The sequence below is a fragment of the Acinonyx jubatus genome, chromosome E2 (genome assembly GCF_027475565.1).
Source record: "Acinonyx jubatus isolate Ajub_Pintada_27869175 chromosome E2, VMU_Ajub_asm_v1.0, whole genome shotgun sequence".
NCBI classification, from domain to species: Eukaryota; Metazoa; Chordata; class Mammalia; order Carnivora; family Felidae; genus Acinonyx; species Acinonyx jubatus.
The window spans coordinates 59,941,837-59,965,962 of NC_069396.1; the positions used below are offsets into that span (position 1 = coordinate 59,941,837).

General features: G+C 44.3%; 2 protein-coding genes across 3 annotated transcripts in view; both read right to left on the reverse strand.

Moving 5' to 3' along the window:
- Window positions 1-8,586, reverse strand: part of LOC128313294 (zinc finger protein 418-like) — a gene marked incomplete at its 3' end in the record, with an annotated part of 38,010 nt that extends 29,424 nt beyond the window's left edge. Inside the window, exon 1 of the mRNA XM_053211052.1 lies at window positions 8,460-8,586. The remainder of the gene's footprint in view (window positions 1-8,459) is intronic.
- LOC106989618 (zinc finger protein 658B-like) overlaps window positions 1-11,293 on the reverse strand; it is a 48,145-nt gene extending 36,852 nt beyond the window's left edge. The window contains exons 1-4 of one of the 2 annotated variants that reach the window (XM_053211259.1): window positions 11,012-11,293; window positions 8,460-8,586; window positions 3,938-4,471; window positions 612-3,348 (exon numbers count right to left, since the gene is read on the reverse strand). In XM_053211259.1, coding sequence (XP_053067234.1) covers window positions 1,886-3,348; window positions 3,938-4,471; window positions 8,460-8,586; window positions 11,012-11,044 — 2,157 coding nt within the window. In that variant the 5' untranslated portion in view covers window positions 11,045-11,293 and the 3' untranslated portion in view covers window positions 612-1,885. Of the gene's footprint in view, window positions 1-611; window positions 3,799-3,937; window positions 4,472-8,459; window positions 8,587-11,011 lie in introns of those variants that run through there. The other variant, XM_053211258.1, reaches the window with a different exon arrangement.
- Between the last annotated feature and the right edge of the window lie 12,833 nt (window positions 11,294-24,126).

The following is a 24,126-nucleotide window of genomic DNA, read 5'->3' on the forward strand; positions in this document are numbered from 1 at the left end:
CGGCATCCACCACAGAAGCCAGATATACAACACAGGGGGCTGTATTATCCAGAACTGCCATAACGGTGTCCGACACACGAGGTGATTAGACAACAGAAATTTACTTCCACACAAATCTGGAGTCTAGAAATTGGACATAAGGTATCAGCAGGGTCAGTTTCTTCTGAGGCCTCTCTCCTTGGATTGGAGATGGGGATTTCTTGGTCTTCAAATGGTCATCATTCTGTACCACTATTCTCAGCTCCTTTTTTTCTAAGGACACCAGTCATACTAAGAGTACTAAGACTCCATCCTAATAACCTCATTCTCATTAAACTTCAACTTCATTCTCATGAAACATGCTATGTCTAACTACAGTCACATTCTGACATACTGGGGGTCACAACTTAAACATAGGAATTTGGGGTACACGATTCAGCCCACAACAAAGGTGTTGGGTCACAATGCAAATTCACATCCAAGCTGCACAGTATGTGTCGTAGTTATTTTTTTATTTACAATCATCCAAGCACAGTAAGTTTGGGATGCAATGAAATCTGTTCACTTCTTCATGCTGGCAGACGCCAATTCTGCTCTCAAACAACCCCTTTGAGTGAATACAACACATAAGGTTAAAGGTAATTAAACAAAAAAGGCATTTATTAATGCATAAACCAGAGCAAAACGTGGCACCAAATTCCTGTGCTGGTGACTTGGGTGCTGCACACATTGATCACAAACATCAGGAGACCAACAACGTCCTAAGAGACTCAGCCTCTCTGCAAGACACCACCCCAAACTCAGTTCAGGTAGGATGGTCAACACTGGGTCACATCCACGTCCTGACTTAGAAGGGAACAAGGAGTTCCAATTACCCACAATGTCCGTCGCCATGACAAAGCGCAGAGGTCAGCATGCTTGAGCACGGTGGGTGGTGGCTGATACACATGATGGGAACCTGGCAAGTGGCAGGGGTGAAGTGACTTTTGCTACAGAAACTGGCAGTGATCTCAATTGAGCAAGGACTCCAAACACAGCAAAAGCACAACGCAGCTTCTGTATTTTTCTGAAATAGCTTCAAATTATGGTAAGTCACTCCCCTCTGGACATTCAGGTGAACAAAGTTCAACTCAGGTAGGTGTCTGCCTCGCAAACGGTTCTCCTCCACTGTGATTACACGAAGCAAGGAAAGATCACCTTCTCTGCTACTTTGAAGTCTTTCTGCAGTGTGACCTCTGAGCGTGGAATGAAGACAGATCACTGGACTAAAGGAATGGTCATGTACCTCACCCATGAGGCCCTGCTCCAAGGTGAATTCGGATTTCAAAACTGTATCTTTGGTCAAAAGATTACCCATATTCTTCACATTTGTCTCGGCTCAGGCTGCTCTAACAAAATATCACAAAGGAGGGGGCTTGTAAACAAACAAGAAGTTTCCCAGTTGTGGAGGCTGTATATCTGACCTACCATTCCGCATATGGCCTGGTTCTGTGACTGGTGCACCAGCATCCTGATTTGTAGATCATCTTCTCAAGGGTCCTCACATGACTGATAGGGGAAGGAAACTTGCTTTAGACATATTATGATATTAACCCCACTCATGAGTGTTCCACACTCCTGACCATTCTCAACTGAAATACCTCCCAAAGATATCACCTGTTAATACTATTCCATCAGACTACTCCTGAAATCATTGTTGCACAATATGCTAATTTGGATGTAAATTTAAAAAAATAAAAAATACAAGTTAATAAAAAAAATACCATTCCTTCAGAATGGGTATTCAACATAGAAATTTTAGTGAACATGAGCATTCAGGTCATCATGTTAAGAATAAAGACATTTTCTACCGTATAGTTTCTCATGTTGAGTACGTTTTTAGAGTTAGTTCAAAGACTTCCTAGATTCATGGCACTCCTAAGGCCTTTCTCCTGTGTGCACTCTTGCGATGATAACTAAGAGCTGGATGACTGATAAAAGCCTTCCCACATTCACTGCACTCATAAGGCCTTTCTCCTGTGTGAATTCTCTGGTGTTTTATGAATGTCGATCTATACTTCAATGATTTCCCACATTCATTACACTTATAAGGCCGTTCAGCTGAGTGAACCTTTATGTGTGCATTGAGCGTAGTTTTTCGGGGAAAGGACTTGCCACATTCACTGCATTCATAAGGCCTTTCTTCCGTATGAACAATCTGGTGAGAACGGAGAAGAGAACGAGCAGTGAAAGCCTTCCCACATTCACTGCACTCGTAAGGCTTTTCTCCAGTGTGAATTCTCTGGTGTGACATGAAGGAAGAATTAGAAGTAAAAGATTTCCCACACTGACTACACTCATAAGGACTTCTTCCAAGGTGACAATGACGATGAATCCGTAGGGCACGACTATGACTAAAAGACATTCCACATTCATTGCATAGGTAAGGCTTTTCTCCTGTGTGAATTCTCTGGTGTTGAATGAATGTCGACTTATAGTTCAAAGATTTCCCACATTCATTACATTTATAAGGCCTTTCACCTGAATGGACTTTTATGTGTTCAGTGAAGCTATTTCTTCGGAGAAAGGACTTGTCACATTCACTGCATTTATAAGGCCTTTCTCCAGTGTGAACTCTCTGGTGACACTGGAGATCAGACCCAGAGAAAAAAGATTTGCCACATTCACCACACTCATAAGGCCTCTCTGTAGTGTGAACTCTCTGGTGATAACGGAGGGCAGAAGTAGCAGTAAATGATTTCCCACATTTACTGCACTCATAAGGCCTTTCTCCAGTGTGAACTCTCCGGTGTTCATGGAGGACAGAACTAGTGGTAAAAGATTTCCCACATTCACTGCACTCATAAGGCCTTTCTCCAGTGTGAACTCTCTGATGACACTGAAGGGCAGAACTAGTGGTAAAAGATTTGCCACATTCACTACACTCATAAGGCTTCTCTCCAGTGTGAACTCTCTGGTGATAGTGGAGGGCAGAACTAGCAGTAAAAGATTTGCCGCATTCACTGCATTCATAAGGCCTCTCTCCAGTGTGAACTCTCTGGTGATTATGGAGGACAAAACTAGTGGTAAAAGATTTCCCACATTCCCTACATTCATAAGGCCTTTCCCCAGTGTGAATTCTCTGGTGAGAACGAAGGACAGAACTTGTACTAAATGATTTTCCACAATCACTGCATTCATAAGGTCTTTCTCCTGTGTGAACTCTCTGGTGTTTAATGAATGTCGCCTTACACTTAAAAGATTTCCCACATTCATTACACTTATAAGGCCTTTCACTTGAGTGAATCTTTATGTGTGCATTGAGGACGTTTCTTCGGAGAAAGGACTTGCCACATACATTGCACTGATAAGGCTTTTCTGTACTGTGACCTCTGTGATGATAATGGAGGTCAGAAGTAGAGAAAAAAGATTTGCCACATTCATGGCACTTATAAGGCCTTTCTCTAGTGTGAACCCTGCGATGATAACGGAGGCCAGTACTGGAGATATAAGACTTCCCACATTCCATGCACTGATAAGGTTTTTCCCCTCTGTGAGTTCTCTGATGATAACTGAGAATAGACATAGAGGTAAAACATTTTCCACAGTCACCACACTTATAAGGCCTTTTTCTAGGTTGAACCCTGTGACTAATTAAAACTGAACTATGGCTAAAAGATTTTGAACATCCACTGCAAACATAAACATTTTCTCCCCTGTGCCCTCTCTGGGGATGAATAAGCACAGATTTGTGGCTTATGGATTTCCCACATTTGCTGCAGGTGTACTGCCTGGACCCAGTGTGAGCCCTTCCATTTTGACTAAGGACAGACCTTTTCCTAATGGATTTTCTACCTTTGCCAAACTCCTGATGTCCTTCTGCAGGTATGGAATCTCTGGTGGATAGTCAATAAAGATTTGTACCTGAATGTTTTCCCACATTCACTGCACACAAAACACGGTCGTCCAGGCTGCATACCCTGATCCTGAACAGGTGTATGCTCGGGACCAAAGGCTTCCCTGCATTCTCCCCAAGTGTAATGACCTTCACTACACTGTAAAGTTTCCCTGCACTGGCTGATTATGTTTGGCTTTTCTCCAGTATGAGTGGCCTCTTGCTGCAGATGCCCTGAGCCAGGCATGAAATCCTTCTGAACCTCTATACATGTAAAGCGCTTTTCTAAATCATGGAATCCATATTCCTTCACAAAAGAGGCCGTGTCCACACTACTTCTGAATGGTTTCTCTCCCGTATGCTGGTCCGGCTGCTGCTGAAAGTTTACGCTGAAGTAAAATCGTTTTCCACATGCCCCACACCTCAACAGTTTCTTGCAGCTTGGTTTTCCTTGGTGCTCACCCAGGCGGAAAACGTCTCTCAAGACCGGACCGCACATCTCACAGGGGTGGGTCTTCCGGGAAGACAGAGCTGCCTTGGGCGTGCTGGCCTGTGATACACCTACAGAAACGCTCTGTTCAAGGGGTGCCTCCGCATCTTCTGCTCCACAGCAGCAACCTGAACGCAAAGAAACTCTCATGAAATACGTGGTGACTACAGTGAGGGGTAAGCCCGTCACACATATGCACCTGTCTCGTGTAGGCACGAGTTCAATAGATGCTGTTCCAGACAGTGGAGTTGGAATTCAGGTGAAGGAGTGCCTGGTCTGCGTTACTGGGCCCCTAAAGTCAAAGCATTGTGGACCGCTCACTGGAAGGATACAAATTTAGGATGTGACACAAGGAACAGAGCCGGAATCTAAACCTTACATCTCTTCCCACAGCTTTGTGTAGGACCTTTCTGGCTGCTGATGTTTCGCTGAACAGAAGAGTGTGAGAAAATCCATTCACAAGACATTTGCTGCTATTCACGGTCAGTTTAAGGACACTGAACATCTCATGGCAAAATGTTCAGGGGTGAATATTACGGTAAACAGAAAGTCCAGCGAGAGAAATGGGTGGGATGCGGAGGCCCGAGAAACAGCAATTACCCCTGCGCTGGAAGTCACAGGACTACCAAAGGAGTAGAACACACAAGTACACAAACTCTCAACAGTGAAGAAGGAAAGACAGGAACGAGGTGTGGCCTTTGACAATGGCACCAAAGTCTGGTTGAACAAAGCTGTCTAGTGTGAGCTGAACAGAGTCCTGATATCACACCTTCCCCGGCTGCCATTCACCGGAAATGGTCCCCCTGTGAAGCCACATGGTCCTGTCTGCATCATGTCCGTCCTATGCTACACAGAACACTCTTTTCCTGTAAGCGCTAAGTGAGCAACTACAGGGCACAGGGAGGGTAGAAATAATGTAGGAAAAAAAGTAGATGGCCAGGGGTATTCCAGAGCTGCCCTGCACACAACAGACTCAGAAAAGTATCCTATGTGACTGATGTTGGCAGGACTGTAGAATAGGAGATGCCATCTTTCACACCAACAAAAATCAATTCAACAGCTGTCTATGAATGACTTTAGACTCACAGGGCTCAAGGGCCCAATTAAGACGGACTACTATACTGTGCAGCATAAAAGAGAGCAGAAGCACGAAGAAAGGATGGCTGGAGACTATTATCAGAGACACGTGGAGATGGGTAGGAAACGAGCTGGGGCATCTCTATCAGCCACAGGGCAGATGCTACTGCAGTCCCTGCGCAGGAGACGCCAGCTGCCTGCTCCAGGGGACACTCGCACCGAGTTATCCAAATCCTCAAGGCCAAAGCACTCTTGAGAAAGAAGTTCCAAGCTGAAGGCACACATTTGTGATTTCAAACTCTATTACGAAGCTGTAGTAATCAAAACAATATGCTACTAAAACATAAAACAGCACTAAAGCATAAAAACAGACCAGTGCAACGGAATAAAGAGCCCGGAAGGAAACCCACACATCTACAATCCATTAATCCTTGACAATTATGCCAAGAATACACTGGGCAAAGAATACTCTCCTCTCGGGAATCTGAATATCCAAATGACAAAACAATGAAACCGGACCCCCATCGTCCAGCACTTGTGGAAATGAACTCTAAATCGAATAAAGACTTAAACACAGGACATCAAAACCTAAAACTCCTAGGAAAAACGTATGGAAAATCCTAACTTAATTCCTGTCAATGAGTTTTTGAATGTGACATCAAAAGCATAGACAAAAAGCAAAAACAAGTACCACTGTACAAAATTCAAAAGTTGCAGCAGAGCCAAAGAAATACACAAGAGGGGCACCTGGGTGACTCAGTAGGTTGGGCGTCTGACTTCAGCTCAGGTCATGATCTCACAGCTCGTGAGTTCGAGCCCCACTTGAGGCTCTGTGCTGACAGCTCAGAGCCTCAAGCCTGCTTCAAATTCTGTGCCTCCCTCTCTCTCTGCTCCAACCCACTTGCATTCTGTCTCTGTGTCTCTCAGAAATAAACAAACAGTAAAAGACAAAAAAGTCAAGAGATAGCATGTTGGTGAGGATGTGGAGGGAAAAAAAACCCTTGAACATTGTTGCTGGGAATATAAATAGGCAAGTTATGGAAAATATTAGGGAAGACCCACAAGAAAATTAAAAATAGAACTACCATATGGTCCACCGTTGCCATTCCTAGGTATGTATCGCAAGGAAACAAAATCAGAAACTCCACAAATGACCTGCACTTGCACATCCACCGCAGTATTATTCACAATAGCCAATATATGGAAACACAATGAAGTGTGGTGAGTGTTGTTTTCTTTAAGGTTTATTTATTCATGAGACAGAGAGAGTATGAGTTGGGGACGGGCAGAGAGACGGAGGGAGACGCAGAATCTGAAGCAGGCTCCAGGCTCTAAGGTGTCAGCACAGAACCTGAGGCGGGGCTTGAACTCACTGACCGCGAGATCATGATGTGAGCAGAAGTTGGAGGCTTAACTGAAGGAGTCACCCAGGCGCCCCTAAGTGTGGTGAGTGTTTAAAGTGACAAAGAAGGGGCACCTGGCAGGCTCAGTGGTGGGGTACAGGACTCTTAATCTCAGGGTTCAGAGTTCAAGCTCCACTTTGGGCACGGAGCATACTTTTAAAAAACTAAAATACATAAGTAAATTGTATTTTAAAAATAAACGAATACAGTGACAAAGAACATTTAGTACATACACATACGTAAATAATAGGTCATAAAAAAAAGAAGGCAACACTGCCACTTGCCACAACATGGATGAACCTGGAATACATTATGCTAATCAAATAAGCCATACAGCAAAAAACAAATCCTGTAGGATATCACTTATAGATATTCTTTAAAAAAAGAAAAATCAGGGGCGCCTAGGTGGCTCAGTTGGTTAAGCATCTGACTTTGGCTCAAGTCTAGATATCAGGGTTCGTGAGCACAGCCCCACATCAGGCTCCCTGCTGTCAGCAGAGCCCACTTGGGATCCTGTCTCCCTCTTTCTTCGCTCATTCCCTGCTGGTTCTCTCTCTCTCAAAATAAATAAATAAAAAATTTAAAAAAAAAAAAAAATCACACCCCCCCAGAAGGTAGAAAGCTAAAAGCTAAGGAATGGGGGAAATGGAGAGATCCTGGTCAGGGGAACACATTTCCCTTTATAAGATGAGTAAGTTCTGGGCGCCTGGGTGGCCCACTCTGATAAACATCCCCCTCCTGATTTCGGCTCAGATCATGATCTCACCTTGGCTCAATGCTAAGCATGAAGCCTAGTTGAGATTTTGTCTTCCTCCCTCAGTCTGGCCCTCCCCTGCTCACACGTTCTCTGTCTCTCAAAATAAATAAAAAACACTAAAAAAAGTTTTTTAAAGCTGACTAAGTTCTAAGGACCTAACAGCATGTTGACTACACTTGTGAATACTGTACTGTACGCTTGGAATTTGCTAAGGGAGTAGATATTAAGCTTCTCACTAACCACAAAAGGTAATTATGTCAACTAATCGGTGTGTTGACTACCTTCTATTTGGAACTAGTTTCCTAATGTATAAGCAGATCAAATCCTCATGTAATACACTTTCGAAATGGAATCTTCCTGGTCAGTTCATACCTCAACGAAACGGAAGGGATGGGGGCAGGTGGAAGAAGAGATGTAAACACCACCAAAAGAACCATACAAGACAGTCTTGAGAAGTAGCCCATAGTCCTCATAAGTAGGACCCAGTCAATCCGTGCAATTTCCGGCAGAGGCAGGCAAGGAAATGTCAGTCAAAAGAAGGTATCAAAACAGGGGCCATAGAAAAGGCATGGATCTCAACACAGTGACCCGGTGGGTCAGAGGGTAAGTAAGGCACAATCCATTAGCGTCACTGACTGACTACTCTTTTACCCTATGAGGGTTCGGCACAGAGAGCACTGGAACGGCAGGGGAGAGAAAAGGGCACACCAACAACCCAGCCTTAGCAACAAATGCAACCACCACGGAAGCTGGGGGAGCAAGCAGGGCCCACAGTCCACACCCAAGAGGTACAAAGCATCCCCTAGGGAATGGGCAGTTGGGGGCTAAAGCGGGAATACAGAGCCCAGTCCAGGTCACTGGGGAGGGTGAGGGCCTTACCCAGGGAGGATATAAGTGTAAAGTTCTCCAGCATCACGTCATAGTACAGCCGTCTCTGAGCCTCATCAAGAAGTCTCCATTCCTTCCAGGAGAAGTAGATGGCAATGTCCTCAAAGGTCACACCACCCTGTCATGAAACGGACAGATGGCACCATGAACATTCTCTCTCGGGGAACCCACAATCTAAACCCTGACACATACACCCCATTCTCCCCAGCCACCCCAGCTCCTACCTCAGAATAAATACCAGGTCCTGGTGTCATTAATGCCACCGTCTCCTCACCATCCCACCAATCACTGTGTGCGGTCCTCAGCAATAACAGGCAGGGGGTGCATACATGCAATCTGCGGGGGCCAATCTGGGTTTGGCCCCCCAAGCGCCATCCTTTCTGCCTGGAAATTCCCGTGGAGTCTCCCCGAATGTGCCCTCAAACACAGACAATTATGGGCCCACCTCGACCAGTCAGTCTCCAATCCCAGGGCCCTGAGACCCTAAGCTCACACTCACACTCCCTCTCTCCAAGTGAACATGACCCTGTAGTCTGCATCTCCCTCACACCTTCAGACCCCACAGTTGCGCCCCCACAGCTTCCTGCCCCACACCAAAGGATGCCCCCTTGACTCACACTGGTACCTGTCACAAGACACCCAAAGGATGTGTGACAAATTCAAACAGGTTCCACTACGTGGATCCCACCAGAGGGAGAGCCTCAAATGCGGCCGAGAAGTCCCCCTCGCCTGCCGGGGATCCTGGCTTCAGGGACACACACCCACAGCCACGTGGCCGTTTCAGATACTCCCAGTCCCTCTAATACTTCTGTGCTGCCCATGCTGTCCCTCCAACAGTCACAACCCTCCACTCTGCACTGAACCTTTGTGAAAAGCCCAGCCCTAAAGGTCTCCCTGCCAGGCACAGAGACGCACAAGTGACCACACTGGCCCCACACCTTATCCATCAGCAAGACTGTGAAACGGCCCGGACACCAGAAAAGCGCACCACAAAGTTCTGGTGAAGCCCTACACCACTGAATAAAGGGCAGCCCCAGACTCCCTGTCACCTTGCCGCAATTACTCCTCGGTGTCCTCAGCCATCTCTTGTCCCATCATGCCATGGAAGCCTTACCCACCCATCCATCTGCCACATCTTTCTCTCTCCTTCGCCTGTGCCCGCACTGCCCAACAGCCCCAACCAGGCGCTGAGCCAGGGGACCACTCTTCAGCACACCTCACTAAGGCCCTCTGCCTACTAATAGCATTGCCCCCCTAGTCTGCACCCCCTCTCAGTGTGATCCAAACCTCCGCCGGGGCCACACAACTGCCGTCACTTTTCAAAGTTTCCATCCTGAAACCTGCCCCGGTTTCCCGGGTTTTCCTGTCCCGCTGCCCACTCGATGACGTCACCCACGCCTCTCTGAACATCTAAGACTTAACGACGTCCGAGCAACTTGGGAGATCTCCAAGGACAATCAACCTCCTGCCACCTTCCGTCCAGCTGATGGGAGCGTCCACCCCTTCCGCTGCTAGGACCGCTGAAAATTAATAACGGGAAACCTCACTAAAAGGGAGTCGGGAGGACGCAGCTGGGGGAGCTCTCACGCACTACCGCCATGATCAGTGCAGACCCGACAGGACGACACACTTGAACTTGGGGACTGGGAAACTACCTCCTCTACGAGCCCAGAGGGGAAAAGACAGGCTTTCGGGACCACCCCACCCACAGCTCAGCCAATGGGAAGCCACTATACTTTCAATTCCCAGTTTACTCTCAGGGACTTGTAGATTTTAACAGCCTTCCCAACTTAGCCCCTCCCCCTTTAAAAAAGCCTACCTCTCTCGTGTCCTCCAGACTGGCCTACTGTTGAGCCTCAGCTTGCTTGTTCCAGACTGCGGTGCTCTTTCGTTCTCAAACAAACTCAGTTTTCCCGTCAAATAACTGGCAGATTATACTTCAAAGGACCAAAGCCCCCAGGCATTCCGGGACCCCTCCCTTTCTCCTGTCACCTGCAACACCCCAAAATTGCCTTGGCCCTCCTCGAACCCGGGGCCAAATTCAACCGCTTCTCTGACATCCACGGTGACCGTTCTGGCCCGTCAACGATGACATACACTGGCGCAGGCACCCCCTCCTGCGCTCCCTGCCCCCTCTGCCCCCCACCCCTGCAATCTGTCCTCTCCGCAGCCAGACTGGGCCTATCTATTTACACCTGGGTTACACCGCCTGGCACACCGCCAGCACGGATGGACTGGTCAGGCAGCCAGGTGACAGGCCTCACGGGCGCCGCTGCACCTTGCGTTCGCTGAACCAACCGAGACCTGCCGAGCCCCGCTGGTGGCGCAGGCCCCCTGCAGCCCTGCACCAGCCGGCCCCTCCCCTGCAGCCCGTTCGTTCCCGCACCCCGTCACGCCGGCGCTCAGACGCGGGGACCCCGCCCGCGAGCGCCTCCGCGGCCCGGACACCGGGACCTGGGCCGCAGGGACGCGAGCAGGCGCCCCGCGCTCGGGCCTGGAGGGTCTGGGGCGGAGCGGGGTGGGCCCGGGGGCCGCGCGTTTACCTCAGCCGGGTTCCTAGGCGCGGCCGCCGCCATCGGACTGTGGGAGAACCGACACTCGCGCCCGCGGTCCCAGTTCCGGCCCCGGCGGGGAGCAGCCCGAGTGGCGTCAGCGAGTCGTTATCCCCAGTCTATGCGGCGGGGACGTCGCCTCCCCTCGCGCTTTGTCAGTTTGTCACCTCGTCCCCGAAAGTCCGCTCCGGAACCTTAGAGGTTGAGCCGACCTGAGGAAAGGCCAGAAGTCGTCCGAGGGGTGAGGCCGGAAGTCCCGCCCCCAGCCGCTGCGCACGCCTAGAAATCCCTTTCCTGTTCCCTTGTTGGCTCCTCGCTCTGGCCTCTGTGCCCAGTGTCTTCCGGGTACCTTAGCTCCTAGTGCAGTAGCTGAGATTGGGTTCTGTACCCTGGAGCTTTGGAGCAGAAGTAGCTTCTGCACCCGGAGCCTGGACACGCCTCACCTGGCAGGTTACTGGAAAGTGCTGGTCCTACCCATGGGGAACTGCTTTGAACCTTGTTAAAAACCGAGAAGTGCCCTAATTTCACACCCCATGAAGCTCAGTCAGCTTCCAAAGGAGAACTTATTTTAGATGCTCCCACGACCTCTTCCTAACGGAAATTACACCTCGTTCCGTTGTGTACAGTGCTTCAGAAGTCAAATTAATGAAGATTTGGGGTGATGGTGGGGTGGCCTGTAGCTGACGGCCAATAAAGATTTCTTGAAGACATCTTTGGTGCAAAAAGGTGATTTTCTTAAAGCACGGGGACAGGACCCACATGGAGAGACTAGTTATATATTTGGGAATTGGGAGAGTCACTGTGAAGTTTCCAATGAGATTTTCTTATGCTAAAGAAGAGTCACAGGATATTGGAAGACTAGCTATTGTCAAGCTAAGGTTGTTTTTCCCTCTAGCAAATCATTAGCATTAAGACAGTAGGATTTCCTGGAGAAACATTTTACTCTGCCACCCTCAAGTCGTTGTCAATGGGCTGTGGGTTATAAGGAAATTTAATTCTATCTGCCATTTCCTCCTGCCTTTGTTCCGACATCAAAATGTGTCTGTGCACAGCTGGAAAGATGTTGTTGCTCTTCAAATGCTTGCAGCCTGAAGTGTTAGAAGCAATTTGTAATTGGTTAGAACAATAGAAAAGTCCCTGTTACCATATAAATTCAGCCCAGTGCATTTTAAAGGTCTTTAGGATTAGTCATTCATTTGTGAATTGGGCAGCATCACATCTACCAAGTAGAGGGAAGCAACAAGGGGCTACAGAAAGCTTAAGGTAAGAACTTCATAAACAGGAAAAAAAAGGATTATGTCAGGTGAGGTCACTTTGTTATGGGACAAAAAGGCCTTATCAGGGGAATACCTCATCTTTGGTGATGGAAAGGGTCCATCCATATGGCTAATTACCTTTTTGGTATTGACCCCAATATTCCTGACTGACCAACCCCAAACTAAATTTCTGGGGTTGGTTGAGAGTACAATGAGTGTAGGTATTATGCCCAGGTTTGGTGACATGGCCTAGCAGAAGTGACTCCATCTGAGGCCTGTGGTTTTCTTTGTCACACCCTATACAGGTCAGTGACAGGGAAGATGGAAGAGGGATGGTAGGCCACCCTGAGTTAGGTGAACAATGACAAGGTTAGCCACTGGTTCTGATGAGGGAGTATGAGGCAGGCTGAGGGGCAAAATACAGGCTGCACCCCCCTCCCCAACCAAGTGGAATATGTGTGATATTCCTTAGACACTCCTGGCTACTGAACAACAAAGGAAAGAGGTTAAGTGCTTGCCATCGTAATGTGGGAAACTAAGGCAAATGAAAAATTAAATTTCCTTACTGCCTATAGCCCATTGACAAGTCCTTGAGACTGGCAGAGTGACCACCCTTTTGGGATTTCAGGACCACCTTTTTAGGATTTCAGCTGCCTCAAGGATGACACTTTACAGGGAGCAAAAGAGAACCTTGGCTTCACATTATCCCAACCTCGAGGATCCTGTAAGTCAACTTCTCAACTGTCCCAAGATACATGCTGGCAATCATACTCCAAGCTTATGGTTCCCTGATATGAATCTAAAGGGTCTCATCACTGAGACTTTATTAAACGGTGATAAATGATGTTTCCCTAGCAACAGCTAGCCTCTCAAGGTCCTGGAAACCTTGCTTCCAAAATTACTTAGAGAGATACTCTATCCCTGACCCCCTCCCAACCTGAGGGTATATAATGAGTTACCTGTCACAACCCCAGTGCAGCTCTTCCTGCCCATAAGTCCTGTCCCATGCTTTAATAAAATCACCGTTTTGCAGGAAAGACATCTTCAAGAATTCTTTTTTGGCCGTCGGCTCTTGACCCCATGAACCCCCCCATCACCCCAAAACTTCATCACTTCTACACTTGCCTGAATCGTGATTGTGTCCCATCTGTTGAGAAACACTTTTATCCGTATATTTTTACTTCATATTTTCATATATACTTGATGAAGGAGCATAAGTCAAGCTGACAGGCCACAAATGCTCCCCACCCCATTTGCGATTTGTGTGACATTTCTCAGGCACTCCTGGCTGCCCAAGGACAAAGGAAAGGACAGAAAACAAAGGGCTGGTAGAGATCACAGTTATACAGGACAGGAGTCTCCATCAGTTTGCAAATATCTTAGTAAATTACAAGAAAAAGGCAATCTTAATCAATAGCCTAATCTCCAGAAAACTATAGGTTCAGTTTCCTCGAGCTCCAACATCACCCGTCAATAGTGATATGAGGGAACAAAGGCAGAAAGAAGGAAATGGCAGGTAAAATTTCCTTATAACCTGCAGCCCATTGGCAGATAGATACTTGAGGCAGGCAGAGTAAAATGTTTCTCCAGGAACTCCCTACTTTCTTAATGCTAATGCTTTGCTAGAGGGAAAAAACAACATTAGCTTGACAATAGTTGGGTCTCCATTATCCTGTGACTCTTGTTTAGCATATGAAAATCTCACTGGAAACTTCCCCTTGACTTTACCTCCCCCAACTCCTAAATATATATCCAGTCTCTCCACAGGGTCTGGGGCAGCTCTTCCTGCCCACAGGTCCTGTCCTCATACTTTAATAAAATCACTTTTTTGCACCAAAGATGTCTTAAAGAATTCTTTCTTGGTCGTTGGCTCTGGACCACCCCTCCCTCACCCCCAAACTTCATCATACTCCATTTTTTTTAGGAGTCTGACATTAATCTCAAACAGAGAGCAACTTAACTGATGCTGTTTTGGGTCCCAAACACATGTTGCCATTTTCAGTTGGAGCGAGTGTGCAAAGGGAGAATCTGAACCCTGAGTTAAAGGGTCATTTGAACCCGATGATCTCATCTCCTTGCTGGGAAGTGATTCATAGTTCTTCAGGCACTGGCAGTAAGAATTGAAAGTATGCTACAAAATCAGATGTGAAAAGCCATTTCAGAAAGCAGTTCACAACATTTATCTAGTGGTTTAAAGGCAGTGGCCGAAGTACCTATGGGTAAACCAACATTCTATGTACACATCAGTAAAGACTAAAAAACAGTTACAAACTCACAGGACTTTTAGAAGCCGACTCTAAGTAGTCTGAGAAGATAGAATCAAATGGAGCATGTGACTGTGCTACACCAATGTGCTTGGTCATTGTGAAGGTTTTATCTCCAAATTGTGATTTTTTTTTTTTTTTTTTGAGAGAGAGGGCATAAGCGAGTAAGGGGCAGAGAGAGAGAGAATCCCATGAGGGGCAGAAAGAGAGAGAGGGAGAGAGAGAGTAAGAAGTGTGGCTCATCTAAAGTGGTGCTTGTGTTCACCCTAAGGGGGGTAGGGCTCAAGCTCACCCAATGTGGGACTCGAACTCAAGAACCATGAGATCATGACCTGAGCCAAAGTCAGATGCTTAACTGACTGAGACACTCAGGCACCCTGACTTTTTCATTTTTGAAAACACTGAGTAATACTACTTTCAAGCTTAAAAATAAACAGCCAGTTATTTTATTAGCAAACTGAGTTTATTCAGGAAAAGCAGAGGAATTTCAACTGCATATAAGCACACTATTGCATACCACCAGCAAATCTGAGGAAACACAGGAAAAGTTGTCTTTTACTAGGTTTTAGAAGGAAATTGGGGAGGAATATTTCAATAAATGACATTGAAGAACAAGAGTTTGAGTTTACAGTAGTTTTTCATTGGCTGCATGCCATGGTTAGTGTGTCCTTGCTGGGACAAGGAGAGATCATCCTTCTTTTATTTAAAGCTAAAGATTAAAGTCCTACCTGGGCAGCATCCTCCCTGTCAAGATCTAAATTCTTTTCCTTTTTCCTGCTGATTTTTCATGTCCAACCTATGTGAGAGGTCAGCCTTCAGGGTCTCCTGACTCCATTCTATTTTTTTTTTTTAATGTTCATTTACTTGAGAGACAGAGAGCACAGCAAGGTGCAGAGATAGAGGGAAAGAGAGAGAATCCCAAGCAGTCTCCATGCTGTCAGTGCAGAGCCCAACATGGGGCTCAGTCTCACCATCTGTAAGATCCTGAAATGAGTTGAAAACAAGAATTGGACGCTTATTTGACTGAGCTACCTAGGTCCCCCTCCTGAATCCATTTTAAATGAGGCATCCTTTACTAATTTTCACACTACTTTGGAGAGAGACATAAAGGGGACATTTAGGGCACCAAGAATAGTTAAAATGAGAGGGAAATTGAAATGTCATTTTATTCACTGTTCTAAGAAATGTGCACTGAGCGCATACTGGGTTTTCAGGAACTTTTGGGAGACGCATGAGAGAAATGCAGGCACAAGACAAGCAGTCCCATCTTCATGTTACTTTTATTATGTTCAAGGAAGACACAGGAAACAGGGAAGCAGAAATAGTAAGTTATATTGTATGTTAGAAGGTGGCAGCTGCTATGGAAACAAAGATAGGTAATTTTGTGAGAACAGCAGACTGGATGTAATATTACACTGGGCAATAAGGAAGCCCTCCTTAATTAGAGCACCACTGAGGGGTGCCTGGCTGTCTCAGTTGGTAGAGCAGGCAACTTGATCTTGAGGTGGTAAGTTCATGTCCCATGTTAGCTGTAGAGATTACTTAAAAATAAAATCTTTTTGTTTAACATTTATTCATTTCTGAGAGACAGAGAGAGACAGAGCACGACTGGGGGAGGGGCAGCGAGAGAGGGAGACACAGAACCCTAAGCAGCCTTAAGGGTCTGAGCTGTCAGTACAGAGTCTGACGCAGGGCTCAAACCCATGAACCATGAGATCATGACATGAGCCAAAGTCGGTCACTTAACTGAGCCACCCAGGTGCCCCTAAAAATAAAATCTTTAAGAGGTGCCTGGGTGGCTCTGTTGGTTGAGCATCTAACTCTTGATTTTGACTCAGGTCATGATCTTATGGTTCATGAGTTTAAACCCTGCATCAGGCTCTGCGCTGACAGTGTGGAGCCTGCTTGGAATTCTCTCTCTCTGCTCCTTCCCCCACCCTCAAAATAAATAAATAAACTTAAAATTTTTTAAATAAAATCTTTAAAATTAATAAATAAAAGCAGAACTGAGCAAGGATGAGCCTTATGGGCTTTTTTAAATTAGTTCTGTTAACAGATAAACTGAGGTATATTAAAATTTCACAGTATATTTCACCATACAGCAAATCCAATCAGGCAGCACCAAAACAAACTAGGGGAAAGGCTTTTGTAGACAAAAAGGGAAAACAAAGCAAATAAGTTATAAGATTGGCTATAGCTTAAGGAATTGCCTTACTTAGGAAAGCCTAGTTAGTTGGCTGCTTGAGATTGGGTGTTCTTAGGATTGTTCTCTTACCCTTGAGGCATTCACAAGAATTTGTTTGAAAATAGGTTTCTGTTTGCTTATGTGGGCAGCTAGAGCATTGGAGCCTCCTGATATAATGGCCACCTTTTTTTATTTAATTAATTAATTTATTTTTAATATTTTAACCTTTATTTATTTATTTATTTTAAACATTTATTTATTTTTGAGACAGAGAGAGACAGAGCATGAACGGGGGAGGGTCAGAGAGAGGAAGACACAGAATCTGAAACAGGCTTCCGGCTCTGAGCTGTCAGCACAGAGCCCGAGGCGGGGCTCGAACTCATGGACCGCGAGATCATGACCTGAGCCGAAGTTGGCCGCTTAACCGACTGAGCCACCCAGGTGCCCCAACCTTTATTTATTTTTAAGAGAGACGGAGACAGAGTGACAGCTGGGGAGGGGCTGAGAGAGATGGAGACACAGAATCCAAAGCAGGCTCCAGGCTCTGAGCTGTCAGCACAGGGCCCAATGCAGGACTTGAACTCACAAACTGCAAGATCATGACCTGAGCTGAAGTCGGGCACTAAACTGACTGAGCCACCCAGGTGCCCTTATAATGGCCTTCGTGATTTACAGTTCCAAGCAAAAGAAGCAGGTGGCTAGATGACTTTAGTGTGTGGATTCCTTGGCAGTAAGGAGCCCCTGGGACTCTAGCCCTCTAAGCCTATGGACTGCTTGATTCATTGCAGAGATACTCAGGAGGTGTCCATTAAAACCTTCACTCTGGGGTGGGGATGGGGGGCAGTGCTAACATGGTGGCATAGTAGGAGGATCCTAGGTCATCTCTTCCCTCAGACACAACAGGATAACTATCATATCACTCTGAGTACCCATAAAATCAACATGAGGTCTGACAGAATAAATCTCACAACTAGAGAGAGAAAAGAGGCCACCCTGAGGAATGTAAGAAGTGTAGAGATGTGGTTTGGGGAGAAACATATGTTGGGTGCTGCTGAGGGAAGAGAGCCCAGGTCACTGAGAAAGAGAGAGAGCACAGGAGATCACAAGAGGAGGAAATTTCCCCAAAGCCATTGGCTGGGAAAACAAGTGGATTGATTTCCTGAGCTTTTGCAACCAGCAGGGCTCAAAGAATATAGTTTTAAAGTTTGGCATTTTTAAAGTTTGGCAGTTTTAAAGTTGACTCAGATAGAGGCCTGAGAGTACTGCCCTATTCCTGGAAAGAAGGCAGGCAAGCCACCTGGGGGTAGAAGGCATAAACTGAAGAATGTCTAAGGCTCACAAGGGAGACAATATTCACTCTTCTTGGAGTCCCTTTGTGAGAAGTGGCAGAAACGGCTTTCTGAGAACAAAAATGCCAGTGGGTGCCATTTTCCTCCCCTGCTCGTAGCACAGATGCTGAACCTTGTGCCAAGGGTGGCTTATTCTGACACTGGCTGCAAGCCTGCTTGCTACAAGTCTCGAGCCCCTGTTCTGGTGCAACTGCCTTTCTGAGTCAAACCTGTATCAGTCCCAGCACAATGAGACCCTCCCCCAGGAGACCAGCTCAGACCCCTCCCACAGCACTTAAATTTTAATTTTATTTGATTTAATTTAAACTTAAATTTTTGAGTTTTAAAAGTCAGCAGGCTTGGCTAGGATAGAGCCCAAATTGCACTGTACAGTGCAATTTTTTTTTTTGCAGCAGTGTCTGCACTGCTCCTGGCAGACAAACAACCTGGAGACAGACAGAGCGTACACAGTGATTTGAAAAATGCCTGTGATGCACGAGGGATAATTCACTCTACTGGGAGTGCTTCCCTGAGAGCAGCAAGCAAGGACACCCTCTCTGGGAACAAAGGAGCTGACAGCACCATTTCTCTTCCCTTCCCATCAGCATAAAATGTTTCAGTAAACAGCACAGCAGTGAACACTGGCCACCTAACTTGCATACACAATGTCCCATCCACCTGTGCTCTGCCAGTACTGCCCTTTTGGGGCAAATGTGCTTAAGTCTCACTGCAGTGGGCCTCTTTGGTGGGAGACCAGCACAAAGCTCCATCCACACCATGTCTCCTGACCAGAGAGCTTTACAAAGCTTCAAATCTAGTGGAAGTAGCGTCAGGTCCCACTTAACAAGCAGACCAGAGCACACCTACTTGAAACTCACCACACTTTGGCCAAGGTCCAAACACTGACCACTCTAGGCATGTAGAGCCTCTGCAGACAACTGGCCTGGAGGATAGAGCAGCCAAAACACAGCAGCAGAATGCATGCAGCACACACCAGAGACACTCCCTGAAGTGCCAGACCCTGGACACTATATGACCTCTTTTCATAAAGTCATTACTCTCAGGATCAAGACACATAATAGGCTTTTCTAACACACAGAAGAAGACAGAGATGTAAACAAAATGCCAAGATGGAGCAATTCTTCCCAAAAGAAAGAACAAGATAAGGTCACAGATAGAGATCTAATTGAAACAGACATAATTCATATGCCTGATGACACTCACTGGGCTTAAGAAAAAAATGGAAGACTTAAGGGAGGTCCCTACTGCAGAAATAAGAGTTAAAAAACAACCAGGCAGAAATGGAAAATGTAATAACTGAAATTTGAAACAGATGGGATACAATGACCACAAGGATGGAAGAAGCAGAGGAACAAACAAGCGATATAGAAGATAGAGTTAGGGAAAATAACGAAGTTGAACATAAGAGAGAAAGAAGAATGATGGAGCACAAGAGTAGACTTAGGGAACTCAGTGACTCCATCGAACATAATAACATTCATATCATAGGAGTCCCAGAAGAATTAGGGAAGGAAAAAGGGATAGAAAGTTGATTTCAGACAATTATGACTAAAAACTTCACTTTCTTGAAGAAAGTAAATGGACTTCCAAATCCAGGAGGGAAAAAGAACTCCCACCAAAATCAATAAAAGCAAGGCCAGCACCATACATATTATAATTAAATTTGTAAAATATACTGCTAAAGCAAAAATCCTAAAAGCAGCAAGACAAAAGAAGTCCCTAACTTACAAGGGAAGACCAATTAGAATAACTGCAGATATCTCCATAGAAACTTGGCAGGCCAGAATGGTGTGACATGATGTATTCAATGTGCTAAATGATAAAAATCTGCAGCCAAGAATACTTCTTCCAGCAAGGCTGGCATTCAGAATGGAAGGAGAGATAAAGTTTCCCAGACAAACAAAAATGAAAGGAGTTCATGAGCCTTGCGAGAAATATTAAAGGGGACTCTCTACGTGGGAAGGAAAGACCAGAAGGAACAAAGACAGGAAAGGAACAGAGAAAATCTCCAGAAACAGTAACAAAACAAGTAATAAAATGGCACTAAATGGATACCTATCAATAATCACCCTGATTATAAATGTACTAAATGCTCCAGTCAAAACACATAGGGTATCAGAATGGCTAAAAAGCAAGACCCCCCCCCCAATAAAACAAAACAAACAAACAAACAAACAAAAAGAGGAAATAAGATCCATCTCTATGCTGCCTACAAGAGACTCATTTTAGATCTAAAGACAACTGCAGATTGAAAATGAGGGGATGGAGCACCATTTATCTTGTTAATGGACATCAAAAGAAAGCTAAAGTAGCAATAATTAAACAATTAGACAAACTAAATATTTTATTTTTTTAATTTGAGGTGGGGGAGATAAAATCTTAAGCTGAAAGGGACAGAGGGAGGGAGGGAGGGAGAGAGAGAGAGAGAGAGAGAGAAATCTTAGGCAGGCTCCCTGCTCAACATGGGGCTCGATCCCACAACCTTGGTATCATAACCTGAACCAAAATCAAGAATCGGACACTCAACTGACTGAGTCACCCAATGCTCTAGAAAAACTAGATTTTAAACCAAAGCCTGTAACAAGGATGAAGAAAGGCTCTATATCATAATAAAGGGAACTATCCAACAAGAAGATCTAACAATTGTAAATATATTTGCCTCCAACTTGGAAGAATACAAAGATATAAAACAATTAATAACAAACATAACAGAACTAATTGATAATAATACATTAATAATAGGGAACTTTGACACCCCATTTACATCAATGGACAGATCATCTAAGCAGAAAATTAACAGGGAAACAATGGTTTTCAATGACACACTGGATCAGATGGACTTAACAAATATATTCACAAGATCCCATCCTAAAGCAGCAGAATACACATTATTTTCAAGTACACATTGGACACTGTCCAGCATAGATCACATACTAGATCACAAATCAGGCCTCAACAAGTACAAAAAGATTGAGATCATACCATGCATATTTCCCACCACAACACTATGAAGCTTGAAGTCATCCACAAGAAAAAATTGGAAAGACCACAAATAAATGGAGGTTAAGCAACATGCTACTAAAAATGAATGGCTCAACCAGGAAATCAATGAAATTTTTAAAAACACATGGAAACAAATGAAAATGAAAACATGACTCTCTAAAACCTCTGGGATGCAGCAAAAGTGGTCCTAAGAGGGATGTATATAGCAAAACAGGCCTACCTCAAAGGCCATAAAAACCTCCAATGAACAAACTAACGTTACACCTAAAGGAGCTAGAAAAAGAACAACAAATCAAGCCTAAAGCCAGCAGAAGAAGATTAGAGCAGAAATAAATGGTACAGAAACTAAAAGAATAGATCAATGAAACAAAGAACTGGTTCTTTGAAAAAATTAATAAAATTGATAAACTCCTAGCCAGACTTACCAAAAAGAGAAAGAATAAAAATAAAGAAAATCACAAATGAGAAAGGAAAAATAACAACCAATACCACAGAAATGCAAACAAGTACAACGGAATGTTTTGAGAAACCATATGCCAAAAATTGGACAATCTGGAAGAAATGGATCAATTCCTAGAAACATATAAAATACCAAAACTGAAACAGGAAAAAATAGAAAACTTAAAGAAACTGAAAACCAGCAAAGAAATTGAATCAGTAATCAGAAATCTCCCAACAACAAAACTCTAGGGCCACATGACTTCCCAGGGGAATTCTACCAAACATTTAAAGAATAGTTAACACCTATCCTTCTCAAAGTATTCCAAAAAAAAGTAGAAATGGAAGGAAACTTTCCAAACTCATTCTATGAGGCCAGAATCACCCTGATTCTGAAACCAGACAAAGACTCCACTTAAAAAGAGAACTACGGGCCAACATCCCTGATGCATATGGATTCAAAAATTCTCAACAAAATAATAGCAAATCAAATCCAATAGTATATTAAAAGAATTATTCACCATGATCAAGTGGGGTTTCTTCCTGGCTGCACAGGTAGTTCAATATTTGTAAATCAATCAATGTAATGCACCACATTAATTAATAAAAGAATAAAAACCATAGGATCCTTTCAATAAATGCAGAAAAAGCGACAAAGGAAGACATCCATTCATGATAAAAACCTTCAACAAAATAGACATAGAAGGAAAATATCTCAAAATAATAAAGGCCATATATGAAAAATCTGCAGCTAATATCATTGTCAATGGGGGAAAACTAAGAGTTCTTCTTCTAAGATCAGGAAGAGGACAGGGATGTCCACTCTTACCACTGTCATTCAACATAGTACTGGAAGTCTTAGCCTCAGGAATCAGACAATGAATCAAAATAAAAGACATCCCAATTGGGAAGGAAGAAGTCAAATTTTCACTATTTGCAGATGACATGATACTTTAAAGACTCCATCAAAAATTTGTTAGAACTGATACACACAATCAGTAAAGTTGCAGGATACAAAATCAATGTACAGAAATGTGTTGCATTTCTGTACATCAATAATGAAGCTGCAGTAAGAGAAATCAAGGTATCAATCCCATTTACAATTGCAACAAAAACCATAAGATACCTAGGAATAAACCTAAGGAGGTGAAAGATCTGTATTCTGAAAACTATAAAACATGGGTGAAAGACATGGAAGATGACACAGAAAAATGGGAAAACATTCCATGCTCATGGACTAGAATGAATATTACTAAAATGTCTATCCTACCCAAAGCAATCTATACATTTAATGCAATCCCTACCAAAATACCACCAGCATTTTTCACAGAGCTAGAACAAACAATCCTAAAATTTATATGGAACCACAAAATTACACAAAGAACCAAAGCAATCTTAAAAACAAATGCAAAGCTGGAGGCATCACAATTCCAGAATTCAAGTTATATTACAAATCTGTAGTGATCAACACAGTACGGTGGCACAAAAACAGACACATAGATCAATGGAACAGAATAGAAAACCCAGAAATGAACCCACAACTATATGGTCAACTAATCTTCCACAAAGCAGGAAAGAATATCCAATAGAAAGAACACAGTCTCTTCAACAAATAGTGATAGCAACATGCAAAAGAATCAAACTGGACCACTTTCTCACACAAAAAATAAATTCAACATGGATGGAAGACCTAAATGTGAGACAGGAAACCATCAAAATCCTCAAGAACACAGGCAGTAACCACTTTGACATCAGCCTTAAAAACTTCTTCCTAGATATGTCTCCTGAGGCAAGGGAAACAAAAGGTAAAGTATCCTATTGGGACTTCATCAAGATAGAAAACTTTTTTCTGCACAGCGAAGGAAACAATCAACAAAACTAAAAGGCAACCTTCAGAATGGGAAAAGATATTTGCAAATGGCAATCCTGATAAAGGGTTAGTATCCAAAAGATATACAGAAGTTATAAAACTCAACACTCAAAAAAAAAAAATCTACTTACAAAATGGGCAGAAGACATTAACAGACATGTTTCCAAAGAAGACATACAGATGGCTCATGGACACATAAAAAGATGCTCAATATCATTCATAATCAGAGAAATAAAAATCAAAACAACAGTGAAATCACCTCATACCAGTCAGAATGGCTAAAATAAACAACACAAGTAACAACTGTTGTTGGTGAGGATGCATAAAAAGGGGAACTCTCTTATACTGTTGGTGGGAATGCTAACTGCTGCAGCATTCTGGAAAACAGTATGGAGGTCCCTCAAAAAGTTAAAATAGGGGCACCTGTGTTGGCCCAGTTGGTTGACCATTTGACTTCTGATACAAACTTAGGTTGTGATCTCACAGTTGTGGGTTTGATCTCCGTGCTGGGCTCAGTGGTGAGTGTGGATCTGTTTGGATTCTCACTCTCCCTCACTCTCTGCCTCTCCCCCACTAGTACACACACACACTCTCTCTCTCTCTCTCTCTCTCTCTCTCTCTCTCTCTCTCTCTCTCCAAATAAGTAAACATTTTTTAAAGTTAAAAATAGAACTACCCTAGGATCCAGCAGTTGCACTTCTAAGTATTTACTTAAAGCATACAAAGATGCTGTTTCAAAGG